The sequence below is a fragment of the Megalops cyprinoides genome, chromosome 4 (genome assembly GCF_013368585.1).
Source record: "Megalops cyprinoides isolate fMegCyp1 chromosome 4, fMegCyp1.pri, whole genome shotgun sequence".
Taxonomy (NCBI): Eukaryota; Metazoa; Chordata; class Actinopteri; order Elopiformes; family Megalopidae; genus Megalops; species Megalops cyprinoides.
The window spans coordinates 18170372-18195249 of NC_050586.1; the positions used below are offsets into that span (position 1 = coordinate 18170372).

Sequence of the window (24878 nt, forward strand, 5' to 3'; positions counted from 1 at the left end):
ATCAGGAGCGTTCAACAAATGCTCCCACTGCGTGTTTATTGTGAGGATGTGTGGGGGACTGTGAGGTGAGAAAGCGGGCGCGCAGCGGAGGAACCTCGCTAATTAGCGCGCAGAGGCTCTGATTGCTGCATTTCACCTCCTCCATGCTAATTTCTATCAGAGTCTGACCTAATTGCGGAGAGCGCAGTGTTTACCTCTCATTAAAAATGCATATGACTTCAGTCGCGTAGGAGACAGTGCTCACGAAGAATACCTGAGCAGCATGCACAGGGCAAGGCGATGGTGGTGCTTTATTGCTTAGGGAACAAAACGGCCAGAAGAGTCGGTGGCTTGACTGTAGTGGAGTGTTATATTAATTACCATGTGAGACGCTTCTGTGTCACGACAGTCCTCAGAATTCTGCATCTAGGTGTCACAATTGGTGCACTACCATTTGTGTTCAGACCAGAGCATGCTGAATTTCCGCAGAGCAAACAGTTCCATTAAAATTCAGAATACGCAGTAATGTCTGATGAACAGGGTGTGACTCAAAAGGTTGTCTCATACCTAAGGTGCTGAACGTGGGCAAACAATCTCATTCCGAGAAGAATGGGTACACAGGGACTCTGCCCAATTTGTCCTTAATTGCAGCGCTTCATCATCTCTCTCTCTGCATAATTACTGTTATTATTATCACTTTTATCATTATTATCTATGATTTTTTTCTTGCGGATAGCGTCGACAGAGAAGATGAAATGCTTACTAACCCCTATGAACTGTGGAGTGGTCTAGGGACTCTTAAATCATGACTGATTGCAAGGAAGGGAAGTGTGATTTTCTCCCTCTTTCTCTCTGTGATCGTGGAGCACTGGGACAGACGGTAATTCAGGTCTCCTCCATTGTCACCAATAACTCCAACAGGATGACGTGTTTATGAGCTCACGGTCAGTCTCAAGGCTTGGGAGGGTTTAGTGATTATTCTCTGTTGATATCATTCGCTGCTTTTCATCCAAGATTCTCCCTAGATGACTCTTCTTGCATGTACCATGTAAAATGTTAACTCAGCGACTTCACTATAACCTTTTCTATGATCTATGACTATTTTGGTTTGTACAAGGTAGGAAAAAGAAAATAATATTTAAAAATATCATAAAATAGCACATTCAGTTTGTGGCAATGCACATATCTTGCAAACCTCAGGAATTACTGTACAAAAACTGAAACGATTGTTTCCTCTGGGACTTTGTGTGCTCACTGCACAGTAATGCAAAATGCCCTGCAACAGAGCCGGAGACAAAAAAATGGCAATGTGTGTGCTTAAAAGCAGTCTTCCCCCTGAGATGGTTGCTTTCTGTAATCCGCATCTGAACTGATCAGCAAGAGTCAACAACATGGTAAGCTGCAAAGCACAAGATGTGCTTATTCAAAATGCTTTGAAATAGATTTATTCCATTCCTCTTTAAGGACCACATGCCGTTCAGAACACTTTTGCCAAGGTTTTCCATTACTGCGAGGAACGAAGCAGTTTTACTGCACTCAACGATCTCTACATACAGCATTCTCCATCTGGAAAGTAACGCAGTTGTTTAGCAGTAGCCTATTTAACTTATGCAAATACTGAATATGGGTTTGGCTAAGATAATATTGACACTGCAGTAAACTAGCTACAGAACCTTACATTAATACTTGTTATCCCCAGCGCTCACATGAATACTTTCAAAGAATTAGGGCTACAACCCATGTTGATTTGGTTCTTTTTCATATAACTACTGTAGAGCAACGGCTGTCATTTTACACCAAGGTGGCTAAACTAGGAGACCACAGGAATAATAGTATGCTTCACAGATGAGAACACACATTTGCATACTTGTCAGTGTCAATAAATATGCTTTTTTCTGTATTCCATAATTTGTTCAAGGTGGCCACAGTTGCACACTGGAGTTCTTCATTTGCACATGAAATATCCTGATTGGCCCAGATGCAGTTAAGAGTAGCTATGTACATAGTCAGATCCATGGACCTTTTGTACTGAGCTTTTCCCAAGTTCTTTGGTAACGACTGCTTGCAAGGTCTACTTTGCTCTCCAAGCACCATCAAGGGTGAAATTACATTGCCGGAGTATGCAAGGTCCATCTGACATTTACCTAATTTCAGATTGAGATGTGAGGTGCAAGTGGTTGAGGACATTGCTGTTGTACAGTTGTTGGGTTCCATGGCGAGTTGCACAATGGAGCCACCTTCCCATTTCCTTACATTGCACAACACAGCCTGACAAAGCAATGGAACATTAAGGGACAAAGAAACATTAAGAAACAAAAATATTGCAGCAACATTTGCATGATAACAAAGGAATTCATAATTCATTTACCTGTCTTTTCAAACCATGAAATGTGTGACTTGGAGTGTATGACTTCATGATGAATTATACCAAAACTGATTTGATTCGAATGCACCATTGAATTCATTGATTGAATGTCTGCCTTTTTATGACACGCTACTTGGGGCACTGGCTGTGTTGATGTTTGCATGTACGTTCCTAGCTGCTTAGCACTGATTAGCTGTATTAGGCATGGTGCTCAGTCAGCTCTGAAAAGGGTATAACTACCGGATTCACATGTGGCTGGCATGGCAACCAAAATTAGTTTCCACTGCCTTATATACAGCAGAGCAGCCATAATCTTTTAAAATGACAAGGAGGTTGAGAGTGCATTCAAGTTCATGTGTCCCTTGCATTTATCTAAGACAGATCAAGTGAAGATAAAATGGTGCCGCAACATTTTTGCTGATTTGTTGAACATGCTTATTTTGCTCAAACCTTGAAACTGCACATACCGCAAAACTTCCAATAAACGGCAAGGCATTTATTTGTTTTAATTACTTAACTTTAGCAGCATTTATTGGAGACTGCGATAATAAGAGACCTGTGTTTATTTCACCTAAAGCCCTCAGGCTTCTGCAAGTTAATGGTAGCTGAACTGACCAGGACATTTCACCATGTTTTTTTTTCCAAAGTAGCCTACTTAACAAACATTATACAGCGCTCTTTGGTAGCCACTCAAACAGGAATCACTAATAAAGTTAAACATTGTCATTGCAACCTATGATGGGAGAGCACAGTCTGTAAAAATAGCAGTATCACTGTGAGTTTAGGCTAATTCTAAACAACCTCATTTAGCCTAATGTAAAAAATTATTTGTTTGTGTTATTTTGTTTCTTAGCCACAAAAAAAATAAGAAGGACTACTGTAAGCATTTTAACCCACTTCTCTTTCGTTTTATAGTTACGAAAAATAAATATAATTTTCCTCTGTGTTTATTTGAGGCAGGTGTTTATTTCACTGAAAGGGTCGCGCACACCGGCAATTATAAGAGGCCTACGTTTATTGGAGACTCGGCTATTTTTGGAAGTTTTACGGTATATGCACACATTTTCTTGCATGTTTTAAGGAAATTTTAAGCAATCCCACCCCTTTTTCTCATTTTTCCTGTCATTGCCAAGGTCTCCTGTTTGCCACGTCTTTCCAAATAGTGTTGATACTTTGTGTACAGAGACCAGTACACATTTATTATCTCCAGTTTCACCAGTCACGTGCTTTGCTTTACGATGGAAAATCAATACTCAGCTGACTTACTCCATTACTCAGTCTCCGAGGAACACGTCCCCCATCTGCATCTTCAGAAGTTCAGACGGAAGGAAGTATGGGTGCTCTCACACAAACAGATGGATCTGGATTTGAAGATTGTTTGAAACAGAACGAATGCCGCGGCGTCCCGTAATGTCTCAGTTTATCACACCTCACAAGTCGGTAAGACCGAGGAAAAATAAACAAAGGCCCAGGGAAAATATTGTAAGCTGCGCATTTAGGAACACAGCCTTTAGCAGCGGGGCGTCTCTTGGCAAAGGTTGAAGCTAAAAGGCTGCCTCACTATCACAGTCTTTGTTGTGTCTCTGTGGAGGCCTTCAGTGCGCTTCACGCTGGCTCCGTGTCCCCAGACGGTTTCACAAATGAAATGTAAATCTCCGGGTTTTTCTTTTTTTCCTTGAACATATTTGGTAAACACTTCACTTGGAAATCTGCAGATGGAGAAAAATCGGATATAGAGGAAGCAATTATGTTAGCGTTTAGAGGGAGCCAAAAAAACAAAGGATGCTGCTTAATTTCATCCAGCCTTTTGCTATTGTCACCCGAGTTTCAACTTGTAGGTTTTGCTGTATGAGAGCAAAGCCCCTAAGGTGAATTTGCCTGCTGTTCTTGTGTCTTTGATGCCTGCACAATTTCGAGTGGCATTTTGTGTACAGATGGCCAAAGTCTCACATGCCATTGCAGAATTACTGCGTAGCGTTTTTCAATTTTTTATGCAGTTCATTGCAATTTTAAATCAAAAATCCTTGCCATCAAATCATAATAAAATAAATTGGTACATGGCACACAACTGGATGTGTATCACAACACCATTGTAACCTACACAGACCCCTGATCAGTTATGACTGGCCGGCTATAGTCGAACTCACTTCAAACCTTGGTGATTATTTATTTTTAAAAAAGCCTCATGATGATAATCTGGAGAGTACCTCTGTCTCAGTTAATATTCTCCATCTGTACAGATGCAAGTATTCACATAGTGTGGGCAATTTCACTGAGGAGGACTGAATCATGGCTTCTTGATTGATCTGCATCTAAAAGAACACACTTTTGTTCATTCTCTCCCCTCGCTCAAGGGACTTCCCATCTCATGCAAGACACACTGAGAAATAGAATGGCAACGATCCATCTGCTCCTTCCCATTGTTTGTTCTGTCTGTCAGGGTTTGGAGGCAGTAGGACTAGGCCAGGATGTAAAGCAGATAACTCTAGAGTAAGATGGTAGTGTTGTAGCTATAACTCTAAGGTGAGAGTATGTGCTAAGCCTGAAATCACCCGTGCTGAGGGCCAAGCCCAAAACCAAGTGACCAGTGACCAGTGACCTGAGTAACCTATAAATTAAAGACACAACAGCTCAATACACCAAATGTCAATCATTTTTGCTAACCCTGAGAGGTTTTTATCTTCCTGTCTATGTAGATAAGGATGTGTACATATTCTACGCTTATTAATCACAGATAGCCGAAAATAAACTGAAAATGTGTGTGAATTAATATCTCAGATCAAGGCATAAATGCATGAATTACATCAGTCTTTTTGGAAGCTTTCTGCACTGACCGATTTAAGTGGTCACTGGTAATAACATTAAGCAATCTGCGGTATATTTTCTTATTACAATACAAAAGAGAATGTAAGAAAATCTCTGGTTATGAACGTAATCATAGCAATATAATTGTAAGCTTTAATCAATACTGCAGCTATGTCAGATATAATTCTGTACAGTGCAAATGAAACTGTATCTAAATATTTTAGATCTGAAAAGTTCAGTCAAAAAAACAGTGCATCAAATCAATGCTCTTTGAATTACATTATTATCTTGGCAGATTATCTAGGGCCACATACATATTGTACATTTAAATTTTAAATTTAAGTGCATTAGTATTGAACCTGCTACCTTTCAAGCATAAGCCCAGCTCTACACTACTCAATTTGTCTTTAAATCTAACTTCACTACAAATACTGGAATGTAGTAATATGTAAAGTCAGGACGTCTATAGTGTAGCCTGAATCTGAATCATAGGCTCAAGTACTGCAACCTTCCTTGGCCTCAGCTATTGGCTGGAATTTGTACTTGGATCTGTACCAGCATTGGTAGTGCCATGTCCAAACCACACAATAGCTGTTCATGCCTGAAGACCCAAGCCAGAGCCAAGAGGTAGGACTCACTGCCAGTTAAACAGGGACAGAGCCTCTGAACCAAAAAGCAATTAAGTATTCATCTCCATTATCTCAACAGACAATATATAATACTTCTAATTGTTCTTTGGTTTGGTAAATGGTCAAACACTCTTTGGAGTCTTTGGATCTGCTTTTTTCCACAATGTAGATAGTATGTCTCATCACTGTGTGGGTGAGGGAAAGGAATGGAACATATTGGAAGTTTTGGCAATGACCACATTTAAATTAATGCAGATCATAGCCATTTTTAACTTGGACATGATACAAAAACGGTAAATAAGAATACTGTATAAGAAGTGAAAATGTGTGTGTTTAAGTCAGTATAGCAATGTGCATCATGCAATTACCTCAACCACAATGCACCTACTCATTATATATCACATAATGATTCCCAACTAAAGCAAACTTTCCATTTTTGAATGGATATAGCTTGTCTTAGCATCTTGAAGAAAGATCCACACATCAAACTTATTTTTCTCACCTTTTGAAATGACTCATCCTCACACAGAATAAATGCATTTAATCCTTTCTTTTCTTCATTGTGCGCTGAGAGGTTTTCTGACTGTATTCTCAGAGAAGCCCATTTTGCACTCACTACTATTTTCTGATGTCTGGAGTTATAGATTACAATTACAGAGGATTTCACCTGCCTGGAAAGTTTCAGGGCTGCAGCAGATATAAACTGCCTACAATAAATCGAGGTGCTTATTGCTTTGAAAGTTCCACCATAAATTCCCGGTCTGATCCAGGGAAAGTGCATCCCTGATGGAGAAATCGATTTCATTTAGAACTCTCATCAACAGAGCTTTCAAGCTGACAGCCAGTCACAATGAGCTGCAGAGAAACACAACGAGGGTTTTGTGACCACTGCAAGAAGTCCTTGATTTGGAAGGGTGATGAATCTGACAACCAAACAAATACTTTTTTTTAAATACTCACTCTCTTGCTTTTATGGTAGTAATGGCTAGGGTATTTCAATACAATTCTAATACAATGACATCAACATGATATCCAAAATGTGATCCAACTGGGCAATGTGTGTAAAGAAATTTTACTCATTTAGCAATGAGATAAATGAGATAAATATCCACAACTCAATTAATGGAAGTCATCATATAAACTTTGGGTACACAGATAATATGTTGCTAAAGAAACACACACAAAGCGTATTTACATTTTTTAAGCAAATGGTTAAAAACGGTTTGCTTCTGGTAAATTAATTACACATTAGGTATTGTGCAGTAAGATACCTTTTTTCAGATTAATATGTTTATGACCTATCCACTATGTGTAAGGTGATTGAAACACAGAGGTTCTCTTTAACTTGTTTTTCGAAAGCAGTAATTATATGGAAATCATATTCCTGTTCAAGATTCCTATCAGTGTCCTCAATCATCTTTATCAGACACTTACTGGTGAGTTCATTTTGCACATTGAGTGAAAGTTGGAAACCGTGTTTAAGCGCACACCCTGCAATTTTTAATTATTGGTTCAACATTCCACGGCTGGTGTTTTCAAAGGGAAGGAGAATAAGCATTTTCAGCGAGGTAGAGGAAGCAATCAGCCTCTAATCTCCGAAGCTGATTAACTTCTCATGATAATCAGGCAGAGGCACTTGAAAGGAGGAGGATCGGTAATTACGCAGAAATCTACAATGACTAAAACAGGGATAACAAGCCACCGCATTAAGGTCCACACACATAATTTGACATGCATTTATTTATTTATTTTTGTGTTTGTTCAACCATTCAGTTTAGTTGGTTTCTGTCAAAATTCCAGCATCATGTGTGCACCGTGACTCTGCAGTTTTAAGTGATGTCTCTGAAGCTATTCATATTTGACGTCAATAAGTTAATTGGCATCTATTGTACCACTGTCTATAGCCTCAAAAGCAGCAGATTTTGTTTTAATTAAAAATTCTTATTGTAGAATTTCCCGAAAAAGGCCCCTAGATTTGTTGCTGCATAGGTAATTGTTAAACAGGCTCATTAAAACAGCCCTGGAGACCTTTTTTCTTTTTCAACAAGTCTGTTTTATCAAGTGCAGGTTAGTAAGGGCATGTGTTGTATTTATTATGACAAATTCAAGTATTAAATCTACAGGTATTGCCATGGGAATATGCAAATATCCTAACGGCATTGCCAATTTGCCCACGGACCAGTGAAGCTCCTGTTCCACAAATTGTAAAGGTTGCTTTAGACATTTGTGGAGGGCGCTAGTTTATGTGCCTACAATCACAATAAGAATATCAATCCTTAGGGGTCAGTCACTACAGCGAGTGTGAAAGTTTAAGGTCTTGCTCTAATTTATCATTTAAAACGAGACTTGCGGTCTGTTGGAAATTTGCCCCTAAGCACCTCATTATATTTTACCCAAATAAGAAACCATTTTTATGCTCAATTCCATTTTAATGGCCTGCCTGAACAGTACTATAGCTCAGAAGATCATTTAATAATTGATACCATTCTCCTACTAATTCAAATCACCCTAGTGTTCTCTTTCAATTTATACATGCCTACAATTCATTTACATTTACATTTACATTTATTCATTTGGCAGACGCTTTTATCCAAAGCGACTTACATAGGTTACAGTTCTTTACAATGTTATCCATTTATACAGCTGGATATTTACTGAGGCAATTGTGGGTTAAGTACCTTGCCCAAGGGTACAGCAGCAGTGTCCCAGCGGGGATCGAACCGGCAACCTTTCGGTTACGAGTCCTGCTCCTTAACCACTATGCTACACTGCCGCACAATTCAGTCTGATGACTCAAAATATTGATGAGGACATACCAGGTCAGAGAAGTAGAGATGTGATAATAAATTATAATAACTAAGTACAGGCAGATACATATATATCTTGTTTTGTGGCATAGCTCAAGGTCTTGGTTTCATCTCACTGCCCCAGGTCAAGACTGGGACAGTGAGATGAAACCATGATGAAATTGTTTTCTCACTAACAGTGTCATTGTCTCACCTGACAGAAACAGCAAGCAACGAACATACTGTAAATGTTTAAGCCATGTCGGGTGACAGAGAACTTTTTTGTAAATCTGTTTTAGCCAAGAATAATGTACATTATTGGACTCGTAATACTAATATCGTTTTTTTTTTTTTTTAAAAACTTAGCTATCATTGATGGTTGCAATTATACAATGAATACAACATGAAATAAACTCAACAGCTTACTTTTTAAGTAACATTTCTAGTCTCATCCCTGTTTTGTGCATTCTCTTTGGAGAAATTTGAACTCGTGAGGGCAGCATTTATGTATATGAGCAGGCAATGATTCTTATGCACATATCAATGTGGCATGGAAACAGTCTTTTCTGGGAGAAAGTCTTAATTGCTTTTAACACCACAGGCAACAGGAGTTCATTTCAAATGAAGAATGGCAAGTCTGTTCCACTGCTTGCAGTCCTCTCTTTTTTCTATCAGGTAGCACCAGAGCTTTGATATGCTGTTGCTGTACCCATCAGTCATAAACAATTTCTTCATCACATCGTCTTTGCAAACCACAGCATACTCTAATAGAAGTTGACAAATCTCTTCCCTATTTTAAACTCTCAAGTACAAGGTTTTTGAATCAGGCGTAGCACCACCTATCCATTTTACCACAAGATAATCGTCAGAGTACAAAAAAAAAACAATAAAGGACTTTGATATTTTTCCATCAGAGCACCAGTCAATTCTTTCAAAGCTGGGTGCTTATTTGTTTCTGTTTAGTGTCCAACAACTGACTCTTATCGCTCTTGTTATTCGATAAATAATTACAACAATTTTGTTTGTACCCTCCATAAAAAAATTCCTCATTACCAATGAGAAATGATAATTTCTTTGCACAACATGTAATGTAATGGATTATTTAGTTCCTTCTAATGCTTCTTTGCTTCAATAATATAATTTTTTCATGATTATTTTTGAAGGAAATAAGCATTTCATAAGCATATGGAGCTGTTTTGGGCTTTTATTATTGAAACAGTACTGGAAGGAGCATTCACCTGTCTCCAGAACTGCTGAAACTTAAACTGTTGTATTTAATTGTTTAATGATCCTTCATTTTTCCAATGTACTGTATTTACAACAGAGAGATTCCATACCATCAGCTTTATTCTAAACAGGTTAATTGTTAATTGTTAATCTTTGTGTGAGCAAGCCATTGGTTAATGTGCCACACCTGCCTAATTAAAGGCATATTAAATATAGATGTGTGAGTGGAGGGCAGGAGAGCTTATGTTTTTCCTCTGCAGCTGACTATGTGGTGAGGCTGGTTACTTGTTTGTTGGGTTTAAAGTGTTTTGAATGTTGAATCTTTGCTCTTTCTGTTCATTTTTTGAGAAGTGTTCACCAGTTCCTCCACAACTGGTAATAGCTAGGAATAATTTCATATAACTTTACCTGTGACGTTCTACATTAATATGATGAAATAACTGTTGGAAAAAAATTGTTTTCTCAACATTACCATGGTCATTAAAGAGATTAATTGTCATGTTTTTAGTTGGTGGCCCTAAATGTTAAGTGTGCAGAAGCCAAAGGTTTCATTTAGGTTTTTTTCTTTTATGTCTCCTATAATCCTATGATAGAATCAGCCTTTACTAGTGAAGCTCAATACTTACTGGGCATAGCAGTACACACCTTTTCATCCAAACAGTCATGTTTAATATTCTGAACACACCTGCAGACATCCTAAACTGGGCATTACAGGCTTTTGAAATAAAGCTGTTCCAAAATCAAACTGTAGGTTGTAGAAATGTAAAAGTATAACATTTGGCTTTCTTATGGGTCAGTTGTTGGTCTGGCTAGATTAAATCATACATCATATTGATGCATGATGCTATTCAGATCAATTGTGAAGAATTTGTTCAGATCTATACATCACAGACGCTTGCAACAAACCTGGTAATTTCCACGTATAGGCAAATCCTTCTACTATATATTTCATCAATATGATAATTACATGGCAAGCTGGCAACAATTTGATGGTTCTCCCTTTTGGTTGAAACATGTCTGGTCTTGACATTACTGGTTCAAGGGAACATTTTTAAATATGCATCAATTATTAATTCCATTTCCCATCATTTTATAAATCTAGAATTACAGGTGCTTACAAAAACAAATACTTAGATTCACTTTTCTGAATGTAATAGAAATAAAGGTCAAGGGTCAAGAAAGCAATTATGCAAACATTGTGTAGCGTCGCTTTCAGCTCTGATCTTACATGGACAATTCCCATCCTGCCGCATACCTGCGCCCAGGAAGAGAACCTTACAGTGGTGGAACAAGGCTCTTTGCTCCAGCCTCCCTTGTTGGAGCTCCAATGCTATGCCTGACAACCTTGAGATGTGAAAATCATTTTGAAAATGTCAGAGTAGGTGAGGCATGTAAATAGGGGCTTTTCAATTGACAGCTCATTTGAATGGCGACCGCATTCTGCTTCCACCTTTGTAGAGGCCTGGGCAAGAATATGAAGGAAAAAAAAAAAGAATACCGAATACCACCTGAACAGTATGGAAGCATTCCTTGCTTAGAGAAAACTGCAGGACATGAACTGGTGCTTATGAATTTGCAATATTACTCCTGTCAAATATCATGTGATCCTATTGATAATCCTATCCTATAAATAATTAAAGTGCCGTAATGAGGACAGTGCACAGGAATTGCAATTCTCTTACCAGGCTTCAATTCAATAAATAAACCTAATGATCATAACAAAACAAAATAAACACAAATAAAAACATGGCATTGCAAAAAAGGAATGAGCTATGCAAATTACAAAAAAAGAGAATGTAAACTGGAAAAAAATGCTGTGAAAAAAATGTAATTTGAAATTTCTGCTGCATAAATTTGAGTTTTTAAGGAAGATTGATAATGATTTGTTTAAAAAAAAAGATTACAAACTACTTTGACTTGTCAGTCTAACAGACAAAAAGAGTGCTTTTCTTGACTGATTGAACACCAGATCTCGACAGCTTTGTAAAGGAGTTCAAACGTGTACCACTAGCTAAAGTTCTTCTGATAATACACTGAACTTACTCTGCAGTATTGAAAAACATAAAGAATGCAACTAAGTGGACATAATATCTGTGATGGAGGCCTCTCCGCATTGGAATACATTTTTTTTGGATAAAGATTTCAGCAGAGTAGTTCCATGCTTGTGTACTCTTGCACAAAAAACATACATATTTCTGAGGGTGAGCTCATTTTCATCTACAAAGGGTTTATTCTACTGAAAAGGGGTATCTGTGAGGGCCAGGCGACTAAATGATTCCTTCATCTTTCTCCAGCACTGAGACTTCAACCTGCCAGTCACACAAAGCTGATGAAAGGCGGGAGGAGCCAGCAAACACGACAGTTGACACTGTGGAGAGAAATGGATGTATCAAAGCCAGGGAACGCAAGCACGGCAGCCGTCGACGAATGCGCAGGTGAGTGCCTCCTCCCTGCATTATACAGCAGACATATAGCAGAGCTACATTGCTCTAGTGTGACTTTCACAAGGAAACAGACCTACCGCAACTCCTGTTTTCCCTGACCCTATTCAAAAAAAGGTTTGTGTTGATAGATCAATTTTCAGTCGTGTTTTTTTTTCCCACTTTCTGATGCCTATCCAATTTTTGCATATCCATCGACAACATAACACAATTTTCATTTGAAAGGGGATTATTCCAGGCCAGATTCTTGGGCACTTTCTCAGGATGAAAACAATATTACAGCTCACTTTGAAGTATTAGTCACAGTGGGATTAAAAAAAGAAAACACAGTACAACTGAGTAAAAGAGTGTAAACTCTCTTATCATTCCAAACACTGAGCAAACATAAAGATGTTGTGGAGAATTTCAAGCTGGGCGTGAGATCATTTCCTTTTATGGACACCTCCTGCAGTCCACCTCATACCTAGCGAATTAAATCCTCGGTTTGAAACGTCTCAGCAAGGACGTCAGTTCAACCAGATTTTAAATCAAATAATTCCTCTGATAGCTTCAAAGTCTGTGTGGTGACACAGCAAGAAGCTACCACCACCATGTAAAACATGAGAGGTACCATTTGGAACATTATTTGAAGCACCAGGGCATTAGATTATAAGATCGGTGAAAGGGGTAATTCTGTGTGAAAATGTGGCACAAAATGCTAATGATTATTTTTCAGGCTTTTTTCCAGTAATATATCCTAATGATATTAATGTGCTGGGTTGAGGAAGTTGTTTATGTTGAAAAAAATGAATCGGTGTGGACAAGTTTGTGCATGTTACTTCTCTCTGCTTATTTAATGCACATGCTCTTCTGATTGGGTTGACCAGATCACATGACATGTTTGAACCAATAAGTGAGACATATACACTGTGTGCAAAGGGGAAGGTAAAGCTCCCATTTGCACTGTCACTCATTGTTTAATTGAAATATTGGTTTGATAATGCCATTGAAAACAGGGTATCACAGACATACCTATCCAAAGCCACTCCATTTAGCTTGCATTTTTATATATTAGTCATTTACAAAGCTGGATAGTTGATGAAATGATTCAGGTGAAATCACATGTAAGTGTACAGCAGCAGTACCCCACCACAATCCACTACCTTGACCATTATGCTACACTGCTGTCCAATAACAATGGTGGGTGTGACCACAGTGGACGTTCACAGAGCGTCTGACTGCAGCCTGCAGCTGCCTGTGCCTGTGCCTGAAGATGAAGCTCCAAGCCACAGGCCAGGCTCACCCTTCCCCACATGTCAGCCACTGACAGCTTAAGTAATGGCTGCCATTAGATGCATGTTTGCCACCACACTGCCCTCAAGGTCAGGGTGCTGAATGGAAAAGACAGCGGCAAAAAACAATCCTGACACAAAGCCATTAGAGCCGAGGAAGCAATATGCAGCGATGAAGGGAGCAGGGGTTGTTGACAGCATGTGGCACATTTAAGACACAAAATTTCAAACCTGTAACACAGGCTTAACTTTCACAATGTGTCACTGCATGTGGCAGAACCTCCACTTAAGTTTTACAGGTTTTTCTTTGAGGGCTGTGACTGAGCTTGCATTAAAGGTGTCTCATGTTACACCTGCGGCTAGACATAAGTTACCCCACAGCAGTAATTTTTTTTTTTGGTATTTGCCATTTTCTCCCCAATGTGGGATGGCCAATTCCCTGAATTCTGGGGTGTTCAATTAGTCATCATCGATGTTTGGTCTCATTGCACAACCCCCAGTGTCAATCCTGGAGAGCATGCCCTCCTCTGAGACACGTGATGTCAGCCACTGCTTCTTTTCACACTGTGGTCACGTGATGTCAGCCGTTGCTTCTTTTCACACTGCGGTCACGTGATGTCAGCCGCTGCTTCTTTTCGCACTGCGGTCCACAAGCTAAGCTAGCACAGAGATGAGTCAGAGGAAGACATTTCATATGCAGCTTTTACACGTGGACCACAGGCACCCAATCAATCAGCAGGGGGTCACTGTTGCTAATGGGACTGAAGCCCCTGCCGACATACCCACCCCTATCCCTGGCGGAACGAAGCCAATGTGTTCCCCCTGTGAGCTCCCGGTCGCTGTCAGCTAGTGACACGGTCGGGTTCAAACCCGTGCTTTTACCGACTGAGCCACTTGCGAGCCCCCCACAGCAGTAATATTAAATATGCAGTGAAGTAGACAAATCAGTAATGTGTTCCAGCAAAGGTATAACTGGATATTTATTTAAATGCCATGACTAAATCTATTTTTGTGCTTCTTATAAATTGGTTAAATGCTGGTAAAGAAATAGAATTCCAAAAGGAATGAAGTCCCAAAGGAATATATATAAAATATATATATAATATGTCACATTACTATGTTTTAGTATATATATACTAAAACACAGTAATGTGACATATTACAATCAGACAACCAACAGCTGTGGTGACCTAACTATTCAAAATTACAATCAGTCAACCAATTATCGGCACCATTAAGGTGTATTCAATTGGGATTCCCCAGTAATGTTAGTCATCAACTACCAAACAGAATGATCAGTACCTTGAACAAATGGCTAGGCCAGTATACATGCTGGCAATGAAGCATCATGTGAAGAGAAATACCTTAAGAAACAATAATTTAAATAACTGCTTTCACTCTCCTATTCCACTCATTGTCATTATATGTCTACATATAATAATAATGAAGCAGCATTCACAGCCTGAATACTATATGTGCTATTAGCAAATGAACAAATGGGATTTGGACATCAAAGTGGTCACTCCTACAAAGAATCATTCCAAGATCAGTTTACTCTCATTCAGTGCCAGCATTGAGGTTTTCTTTTGATGTGCACAGCATTAAAATAAAAATTAAAGATTTAAAATAGCAAAACGCCTCCTCTTCTCACTGTTTCATGACTGCACGTAACACCCACTCTGTGAAGGATTATTGCCAGCATGAAAATGCAAATGGAATCATGCTCTGGGCCGGAGTGGGAAAAGCATTAATGAGTGACGAAGCTTTCCCATTAAGGGAGAAGGTACTCACTTTGCCTCTAATCAGCTTTAATGCATTTCAGCTGTTAATGCTCCAAATGCAGCTTCTGCTGTTGTCATTAATTACACTGAAATGGCCACATCCAATTGTAAAGACGGGGTATCCCCAGAGCAGTGCAGATCAATTTTCATTTGAGAGGAGAAAAGCAAGGATTGCAGGTCTGTGTTATAATCACACTTAATAGCCTGTTATCAGCATTCAGATCCTCTAACGCTCATGGGGCATAATAAACCACTACACCACAGTGTGTGAATCATCTGCTGACAGCAACATTTTCTCCATTACTCAAAAAGTCCTAAATTCTATGTAAAAATATTTAGATTTCCCGTTCCCACCAACAAGTATGATCTGCAAGATAGAGAAGTTACAGGCACATTATGCTTTGAATTGTCTGAATATGAAAAGGCATTTTACTACTCCTTACTGGAGGCTTTGGAAATGGCTCTCTGTGTCTAAAACATTGAAAAGGTTACATGAAAGAGATCGAGGAACATGACGAGTGTTGATAGCTTGCAAGATTCAGGGGATTAAAGCAGATAAAGGATTTCCTTTTTTGATCAAGCCAAATGAAAGATTGCCGAGGACTGCATTTCCTCTTTTGGGAGCTGCACTCTGTGGTTGAGATAAGTCTAAATCCCTACCGTTCAGTCCACAAATTGCACAGACAGCTTTTACGTGCTCAGTTAGTCACAAAGTAGCTAGCTTTGCTATGTGCTGTTTTCTCATCCAGGCTTCTGTTTGAAGCCTTGTTTTACAGCTCTGATATAATAACTACAATATCCAATTATTTATTCCTTATTACCCCTAGTTTAAGAATAATTCCATTGCTGCTTTCCAAATTTTCTGAATCAGTGATCAGATCATCAATTTGAGGCTCCATTGATTAGCTAATCAAAATTAAATTAATTGGCAGATTGGAGACTTTTAAACATTTTCATAAAGCTTGAAATTGCATCGGGAATCCAGGAATTAGCAATGTGCGCTCACATCATGAGTTCATTAGCAGTGCATGAGCATCACAGAACTGTACCCCCCCCCCCAATGCAAGGCAATTCACCTATCCCTCTCAGACATTGCACAACCTGTTTCAACGCACTTCCTCTCAATGTCATTGTATTTACCAATGTGTTTACTCCACCACATTTCCGTAAATGCCGGGGCAACTCCTGCCTAATTCCATCCATCTAATTTAATTTCCTTTGGACGCTCTCCCCCAATTTCCATGATAAGTCTCATTTTCTACCTCATTATTGCCGGAGTGATGCTGCCCAAATGAATTGCAAGTTAAAGGCCCCCTTCCCGCATATCTCTCTACCTGAAAGGCCAATTTAATAAGCCCGAGTTGCTTCAAAGGCCTTTATCCACGCCAGCCGCTTGGCGGGTGCAAATGAAGTGGACCTTTTTGAGAACACTGATCCGGAAAAGGCAGAACAGATGGGATTTGACAAGAGTCTCATTTCAATATTGACAAATTTAAGCTCACAGAGTAGACAGAACATCAGCAGGAAGGGTGTTCGACGTACTGTTACGCAAAACCAACCTTGGGGGTATGTTATATACAGCGAACATGCTAACTGAAGTGACAGTACACAATGTTGACTCTGATGGAACCCAAGCTTGCCGTTGCTGTGACTACTGACTTGCCCTCTGCAAATCCTTCTTTTGTTCTGTAATAATGTGCCAATGCTCTTCGGATAGATCCCATGCTGAAATCTCACTGCTGATTGCATGTAGGCAATACTCAGAGGTTTACAAAGGATGTACAGCTAGCGATTTTCATCATTGTGTTTCAGCAGAACAGTATATGGGGGGCGCAGCTGATATTTCAGCTGGAGGTAATCTGATTTATGTTGCATTTTACAAAATAAAAATGGAAAAAATGGTTTCACGTTTGTTATGTGGAGTCTGTGTTATTGCTGAGTTGAGTGACAGCAGCTCCTGCAGAAAAAAATGTCTTACCCTTTATCTTAAGGTTACCCCGCTCTTTAAATAATCTGTGAATATTATTTGTTAAACTAGATCTTAGCTCATCTTTTGAATCTCTTTGTGCATCACACCATGAAGTGTTGTAATTAAATGTATCCTAAATAAAAACTGACTGACTGATCAAGTAAAACTGATCATACTGCCAAGTGTACAGTTCACATTGCCAGGTTTCCATCACCTAATGTTTCATGGTGGTTTAGGATGTAGCAGTGTTGACGTGCACACAGAAGTCCTGGCATCTATTAAAAGATGTGAAATAATGTGAGTTCTGCTGTCTGTTACAGCCTGTCTTTTGATGTTGATCTTGACTCCCGGCCTGCACCCAAGGGGAAGAAGAAAAAGAAGAAATCGGAGAGAAAAAGAAGGAAAAGGTCAGTTCATCAAACACTGACAAAAGGACATTTTATGGTCTGGTACAGTGCTATCCCATACAATGCTCAAATCATATTCTGAGCACAAGTCTTTGACAGTGGAGAGAAACTAGTCTTTGCAGATGTGGAAATGAGAGGTATTCAGGAACAGTGTTCATGATGTCATGTTCATCCCTTTGATTTTATTTCATTTCATAGGTCTCCCTCGTACAGCCTCTCACCTGTAAGAAAGAAGAAGAAGAAGAAGAGCTCTAAGAAAAGAAAACGAAACAGGTGCTCCCCAGACCACTGTCAGATTATGTTCAACATGTGGTATTGTGATGGAGGAAATGTGTCTATAGGAACCACCTGACATACATATGGATTCACTTAGCAAACTATAATTTATTCTTTGCATTTTTGGGAAGAATGAATATGAGTTCATTTTATGAACATGAACAGCAGGAGTACTTTTTTTCCAAGCACCACTGTTGTGTTTGTATCAGTATGTTGCATATCCTAATGTATAAATTCAATATGCAGTTTAATGTGTAATCTGTAATTCAAAATGGTAAAATCCTTATGTGTTATTGGTCCAAACAATGTAAACCATTTTATAGTAATAACGAAAGAACCTTATCTTTCCTCTTCCAGGTCTGCATCCAAAAAGAGAAGGCATGGGTATGTATTTCAGCTGTGCTCAAAACAAATTAATGCCTCGCCAGACCACAGTCAGCAAGTCTCATTTTGTCCTTTTCTCTTTTTCAGTTCTTCACTTCCAAAAAGCAAAAGAAAGGATGACAGAAAACACAAGAAAAGGTGGGTCATTGTGATTTTTTTCTTCATCTAAGTCAACAGGGATATGAATATGAACGTGGGAATGACACTTCTGTCTTCTTGTGGTGTGCTAGAAATGCTGTCAGTTTGAAAATTGCATTGGGAAATCATAGCAGCCAGGACCTTCATTATACAACTCACTTTTATGTTAGCTAATATAACAGTGTGCTTTTCAGTAGCCCATGCTGTCATTCGGTGAAAATTAAAGGTAGGGTTCCCACAGAAAAGAAAAAAAATTAAAAGGCAGTTTTGTGGTTTTCTGTAAGGCCAAACAAATTTTCAGATAAACAGTATGTTGACTGCAGCTTCTTCATGGCAGCCACTGTTCTTTTTGAATGGTATTAACACAACATTAACATTGGCCAGCCTTCCGTGGATGGATAAATGAAAAAAAAAAATCGAAGCAAAGTCAGATCAAAAGCAATGTCCTTGGATTAGCTTCAGTATTTTTGCACATTATGGTTGGGGTTAGATATAGGGTTGGGTAAGATCATCCTGGATTGGTTATCGAGGGGCACAAAAAGAAAGGGAAAGGTGAAACTGGTGACTGTGCTGATGGGATCTGGGGCTGTGCTCCATGCTTTTTGCACAGCTGAAGCTCCATCCTGTGGGTAGGAGTGCAAGCGTTCGTCCACTCACGGAGACGCCAGTGGCAACTCCAAGATTAGACTTGGAAGAGGGAGCAGACGGCTCTGTGGCACTGTGCCAAGAAAGCACTATGAGGTGCACTCAGGAAAAGGAGAGAGAGAGAGAAACCAATTTCACACCGGGAGCCTGCAACATTTATAGTCCTTTGAGGTGAACCGAGCCACAGTTCTGACCTTGCAGAGAATTTCTGGAGGTGTGTCTCCAGCGGAACTCCAGCCCCTGCCCTTTCATCTCTGCACCAGTTCTGCTCTTGTAGAAAAGCTGTAGAGATCGAAGCTCTGCCTTTGAATGCAAGGACTCTTTGTGTTCCTTTCAGAATGTTGGGTACAATGCCCCCACCATCCCACACACACAAACAAAGAATGTGCATTAAAGGTGATTTGGCTACATAAAGTGGGCGAGAGGGAAAAAAAAAACACGTTTTTTGTTTTACTACATATTACAAAAGTATTACATGGCTAAATACATTTGTAGATGTCTATGATTTTGAGAAATCATTTGTTCATAGCTTTAGATATGTGTAAAATTTATGTTTAGCCAAAGAATTACATAATTTATCTTATCTAACGTATGTGTGGATTGTTTACTGTGTAATTTGAGTTTACATGCAGCTGACTTATTAAATACTGATTGAAGAAGAGGGTGAGGCATTTTGTAGATAATGAAAATGTAGTGAATACCAGTATGCTGTCTCATCCATCAGCAGTGTGTGCCATGCATAGTCATGTGACTTCAGCTTTTAAATCTCTCAAGATATTAATTGCACATTTCAATGATTTGAGTTTGGATGACTGTTGATTTTGTCTTCTTTGGCCTTTGAGTCATGGGTCCCTGAAGGATTCTTGTCTGAATGATGAACTAAATGTTCTTTATCACACCAACACAATCAGAGCAGTGTTGTTCTTGTATGTTGAAGTATTGATAAATGACTCATCTCCAAAGAGCACCTCACATTCTGAAAGTACTCTCAGCCAAAGCTGCTGCCATTGCTTGCCTCTCAGCAGGGGGTGAGTTCATTATCTGTCTCACGTCTTGCTTGCTGTGCAGGTCACGGAGTCGCCTACACAGGAGACGGCGCTATCGGAGGTCAGAGTCAGAGAGTTCCGCTTGCCGCTCCTCCAGCACCGACAGCAGGTAGGAGGAGAGCGAGTCCTGTTTATCTTATCTGCAGGAAATGTCCATTTGTGCCACACCGATGACTGATACAACAGAGGTGACATTCTGATGGGTGGAAGGGGAACTTTAATCGGCTCCGCACAGGACAAGACAAAAAATGGGGCTATGGATCAATAGGCACACTGCAGAGGTAGCTTAGTGTTCTTTTCTCCATTACTTTCCTGTGATTTCTTTTCAGTTACCTTTTTTTGACTTAGGAATGTTCACAAGAGGGGATATATTGGAGTAAATTGAATGGGAAGATGCATTACAGAGTACACCCACACTAACCATTGTCCTTTGACCATTTCTGCCCCTTCACTGCCAAGAGGCTATGAAAGTTACAAAAAAAATGTCAGAATTTAGAAAGAAATTAAAGAAACATATTGCAGACCATTTTTATAACGGCCAACAGTTTCATTGTTTTCGGCAACTGTTTTTGAAGAAGACGTTATTGTTACGTTTTATTTACATGCCCATTGTACCATTTACTGTTTGCTAATTTGTTCATCAAAGATTGAATGCATGCATTCATTCACACTGACAGCTCAGACCTCTTGCCATACAGAAGGGGAAAAAAGGAACCAGGGTTTCAAATTGAAATAGTCTTAAGCCAAAGATGATTGCTTTTAAATCCCTCTTGATCTCTCTATTATTTGGAATTTCCATGGGATATTTGGTGGCGGAAATCATTACAGAAATTGAACGCTGCATGGCTTTGCACTCCGCTCCACATAAAAAGGACGAGGGGCCTGTTGTATGGAGACAACGGGAACAATTGGAATTGTCTCCAATTCCCACAGATTCTGTGACTCCCTGGACAATTGTTGCAGAGTAATTTTGTTTTGTACAATTGTGTGCATGCATATAAAATCCTTCTCATCCTCTCCAGGCGTGTAGTCATAGCTCTTGTGTAAGATGCTAGAGAAAGGTGTGAGATCCAGCGATTCTGCCTGGTCAAGGCTGTGGTGCTACACTGGTGATGTTTGCCCTGGCTGGTGGGAAGAGAGCCAAGTTGTGGGTCTATGTATGCCAAGTCGGTGCCATGGGTATTAAATCGCCAACAGCTGATGTGCTTTCTCCCTCTCTGGCCATTGCATGCACGCAAACAGCTTTTGCAGCTTTTTCCCTCTTGTGGTGACAGTTTGGCCAATTCCCTCCAGCAGTCGATTTGAGCTGTCTTTGTTTATTACTCTCTTCTCATTGGAAGCTGTAATGAGCGATGTATGTGATTAGCCAGTCAGGAATACCTTCTTTAGCCTATAGACTGCCGGTTCCCCTCTTCTGGAATAATTTCGAGAAAAATTGAAGGGCCTGGCCTGCTCTGTCTGGAGACTTTGGAGCTAAACAGAACCTTGTTTTATTTGTCAAAATCATGGGCCTGATGTGTGCCAAGAAAACACGTCTCCTGTTCCCCCAGGGTAATACAGCCATGTGACGCACATGCTCATAAAGGTAGCTGGTGTACCTTAAAATGCATTAGTAAAGCCTGTTTGCATCTTAAAGCCTTGAGCTGTGCAGTTTTATGTTTTGTGGTGACCTTTCACACTGTCATTTGTATACATCAACTGTGAAACAGTATTTACAAAAGCTATCATTTGTAGTTCTTGTAATGGCCCTCTTGAAAAACCCATTATCATCCATGTATTGTTCAATTTTTACAAAAAAGTGGTGTGCTTTAAGAATAGTGGTGCTTCATAACCTGGTCTCTGTTCACCATCCTTGTGGCAGAGCCAATAAAAACCTTGGAGGAAAACATAATCATAAAAACCATAGTAGAACCCATGGTCAAGGAACAGCAGCCATATTCTTGAACTGCTGAAGTCCCGTAGCTCTTCTAGGTCACTGTAAATCTCTTATTGCATAGAGACTTTCATATAGCCAGGTGACATTCTTTGTTATGTGTTGCATAAGAAAGTGTTATGTCTCCCTTTATGAAGTATGACAGTTGCTTGTGTATGGTTTACGAAGGCATTATGTCGTGTTTATGAAGGCTTTACGTAAGCTTCATAAAGCCTTTATAAGCAACATTTCATTTAAAATGTGACCTACTTTTGACAAATCATGGCTAATAGATTATGCATATAATTAATGCTTGTATGAGAGATGCCCCAAGAGGCCTCTCAATTAGATTAGGCTGAATAGGCTTCAATAGGTAGAATTTAGTAAAACAAAAGGTTAATGTGTTTTGACACATTCAAACGTTGGGAGGGTGCCAGTACGGAGTGAGCAGTTGTACCGTAAGGAGCACTGACCACTGTGTTTGCGTCTGCAGGCGTCTCTGCAGGTCTGCTGAGCACACTCAGTTGGAGAGTCCAGTCAGACAGCCCAGCCTCAGAGAGAATGGCCATTCATCTGTGGACCAGATGGGGTTCGAGTGGAGGCCGGTGATCAAGTCAGCCTGCACAACTCCTCCAAGCTTCCGCTCCATCCCTTCTGATTGCAGCGTAAGTGTCCCTCGGGTTACTGATAGCTCCCTAATGTGCTAAGGATTTATTTTTTATTATTCAATTAAGGCCATGTAAAAGTGTTGCTTTATTGCAATATTACACGCTGAGTTGTAAAGAAGCCCATTACTAACACTTGCAAAAATCTGTGAGTAATAGCATTGATTAAACCTTCCTCTAAACCAGTAATAACTCCAGTTTAAATATTCAGGTTCATCAAAATTAAAGCGCTAACACTCCTCTGAATCACAATGAAAACAAACATTTCAGTTTACATGGAGGCACGCACAGATGCACAAGCACATAAGCATGTTCACAGTTTAAGTGATATGAAATTCTCATTCTGCTGGGCAAAACTGATTTATTAATAGCTTCATGCTGTTGATTTCATCTGAAGCTGAAAGTTGAAACTAACATTTTGGATGCTAATTAATTTTACATGGCCTATCTCATATTTACTTACCTCTTTTTATTCTTCCTCTTTATTTAATAGAAATGTCATCTGTTCTTGTTTTTATGTTTTTATATTACACCATTGAATTGATATAACCCCTAAAAATACATGAAACAGATAAATGTATCGATTATCCTAATCAGGGTAGAGAATCAACATATAACTCCAAGACCAAATGACACAGAAACAGACATGTTATGTATTTCTAAAAAAAAAAGGAATTAGCTTCATGACTCTCAATTACTCTCAATTACTGTATACTACCCATCACTATGATGATGATACTAGACACATGATGTATATATGACACTGTACATTTAGATTTGATTTTAGATTTACAATTTGATTATGAAATGACAGGTAATTATAAATACAGGTTGAACATTATTGTTGATATGGCTATATCTATATCTCTATGGCCATATCACATATAATTTATACATCTGTTGAAAACAGAACATGATTTAAATATCATCAAATAACTTGTGTACAGTACCCCTTGTACCTTTGTCCAGTTTTATTGTGTAAATTGTATGAGGAAACATTGTTCATGCTATCTCAGTTTGGTATGGAGGTCAAGTATTTGGTAAAATATTTTGACCTTGAAAGAATAATGAGTTGAACATGACTGACGTATTTAGAAGTAAAACATTATGCAGATCCTTTTGAGAGCCCAAGCAGAGAGGCAGCAGTCTTTGTTGACTTTATCATCATGCAATTTCCTTTTAAACCTAGATCTGTCCATTGAGTCATTTTCTCATGCTTGATGAAGCAAGCAAAATCTTTCATTTTTTTCCTAGCAATCATTGAATTATGCTAATTATGTCATCAGATGCTTTAATCACAGACAACAGTCTTTAATGGAAGTGTAATAAACTTCATTGAAGCATTCTAAGTACAGGCCTTATTCTAATGACACGGTGGTAAACCCAGTGAATGCAGTGGCTGGTAGCATTTCTTCAAATGACACTGTAATTCACAATTCACAATGCACTGCAAAACAATATTTCATCATTAAGTCTACATAGAGATCTCAATATGCACTGAAACCATCCTTGCTTGCAGGTCTTGTTTCAACATTCAATATCAATTCAAAATCAGATTGCACTGCATAGTAGTAACAACAATATTATGTTTTTTTTGGCTTGTTCAGTCCAAATTGGGTATTTTGTTCATATTTCCTTTCTAACAAAGCCTTCCTCATGAAAGGGAAAGGTGGGTATTGGTCTAAACTGAGTTAAAAAATAAAAACTAATATACTTTTACATCTGGTTGATCTTTGCATTTTATTTTTCCTAGCATACCCAATTAGCTGTGAAACATGTCTTGCCGATGTAGTTCCCAATAGAGTAGCATTTAATGAACCCTGCTTCTGAAGCCTTCTCCTCTAAATCGACTGCCCTGTTGTTTTAACTGCGAGTGATCACAGGGGCTAGAGGTGTTCTTTACAGGAAGATTGTGTCCACGGGGAAGCCTGTCTATCATATGTGGAGGAGCTTATAGGAAGGGACAGGGGAGCATTAACTAATCGACTAAGGAAAAGAATCCCTTACACAATGGAGTATTTTTTTTTACTATGGTATTATTTATTCATCTAGCAAATGTCATTATCCAGGGTATTTGAGCTCACATTTTACCTATTATTCACTCATACTAATCGTTACTTGAATGCCCAACAACTCCACTTGGAATGTGAAC

General features: G+C 39.2%; 1 protein-coding gene across 2 annotated transcripts in view; it reads left to right on the forward strand.

The window, feature by feature from the left end:
• srrm4 (serine/arginine repetitive matrix 4) overlaps positions 1 to 24878 on the forward strand; it is a 57108-nt gene that overhangs the window by 25947 nt on the left and 6283 nt on the right. For both annotated transcript variants that reach the window (XM_036526746.1, XM_036526748.1), the window contains exons 2-8: positions 12086 to 12226; positions 17574 to 17660; positions 17859 to 17933; positions 18294 to 18320; positions 18408 to 18458; positions 20172 to 20258; positions 22555 to 22726. In XM_036526746.1, the coding sequence (XP_036382639.1) occupies positions 12086 to 12226; positions 17574 to 17660; positions 17859 to 17933; positions 18294 to 18320; positions 18408 to 18458; positions 20172 to 20258; positions 22555 to 22726 (640 nt within the window). The remainder of the gene's footprint in view (positions 1 to 12085; positions 12227 to 17573; positions 17661 to 17858; positions 17934 to 18293; positions 18321 to 18407; positions 18459 to 20171; positions 20259 to 22554; positions 22727 to 24878) is intronic.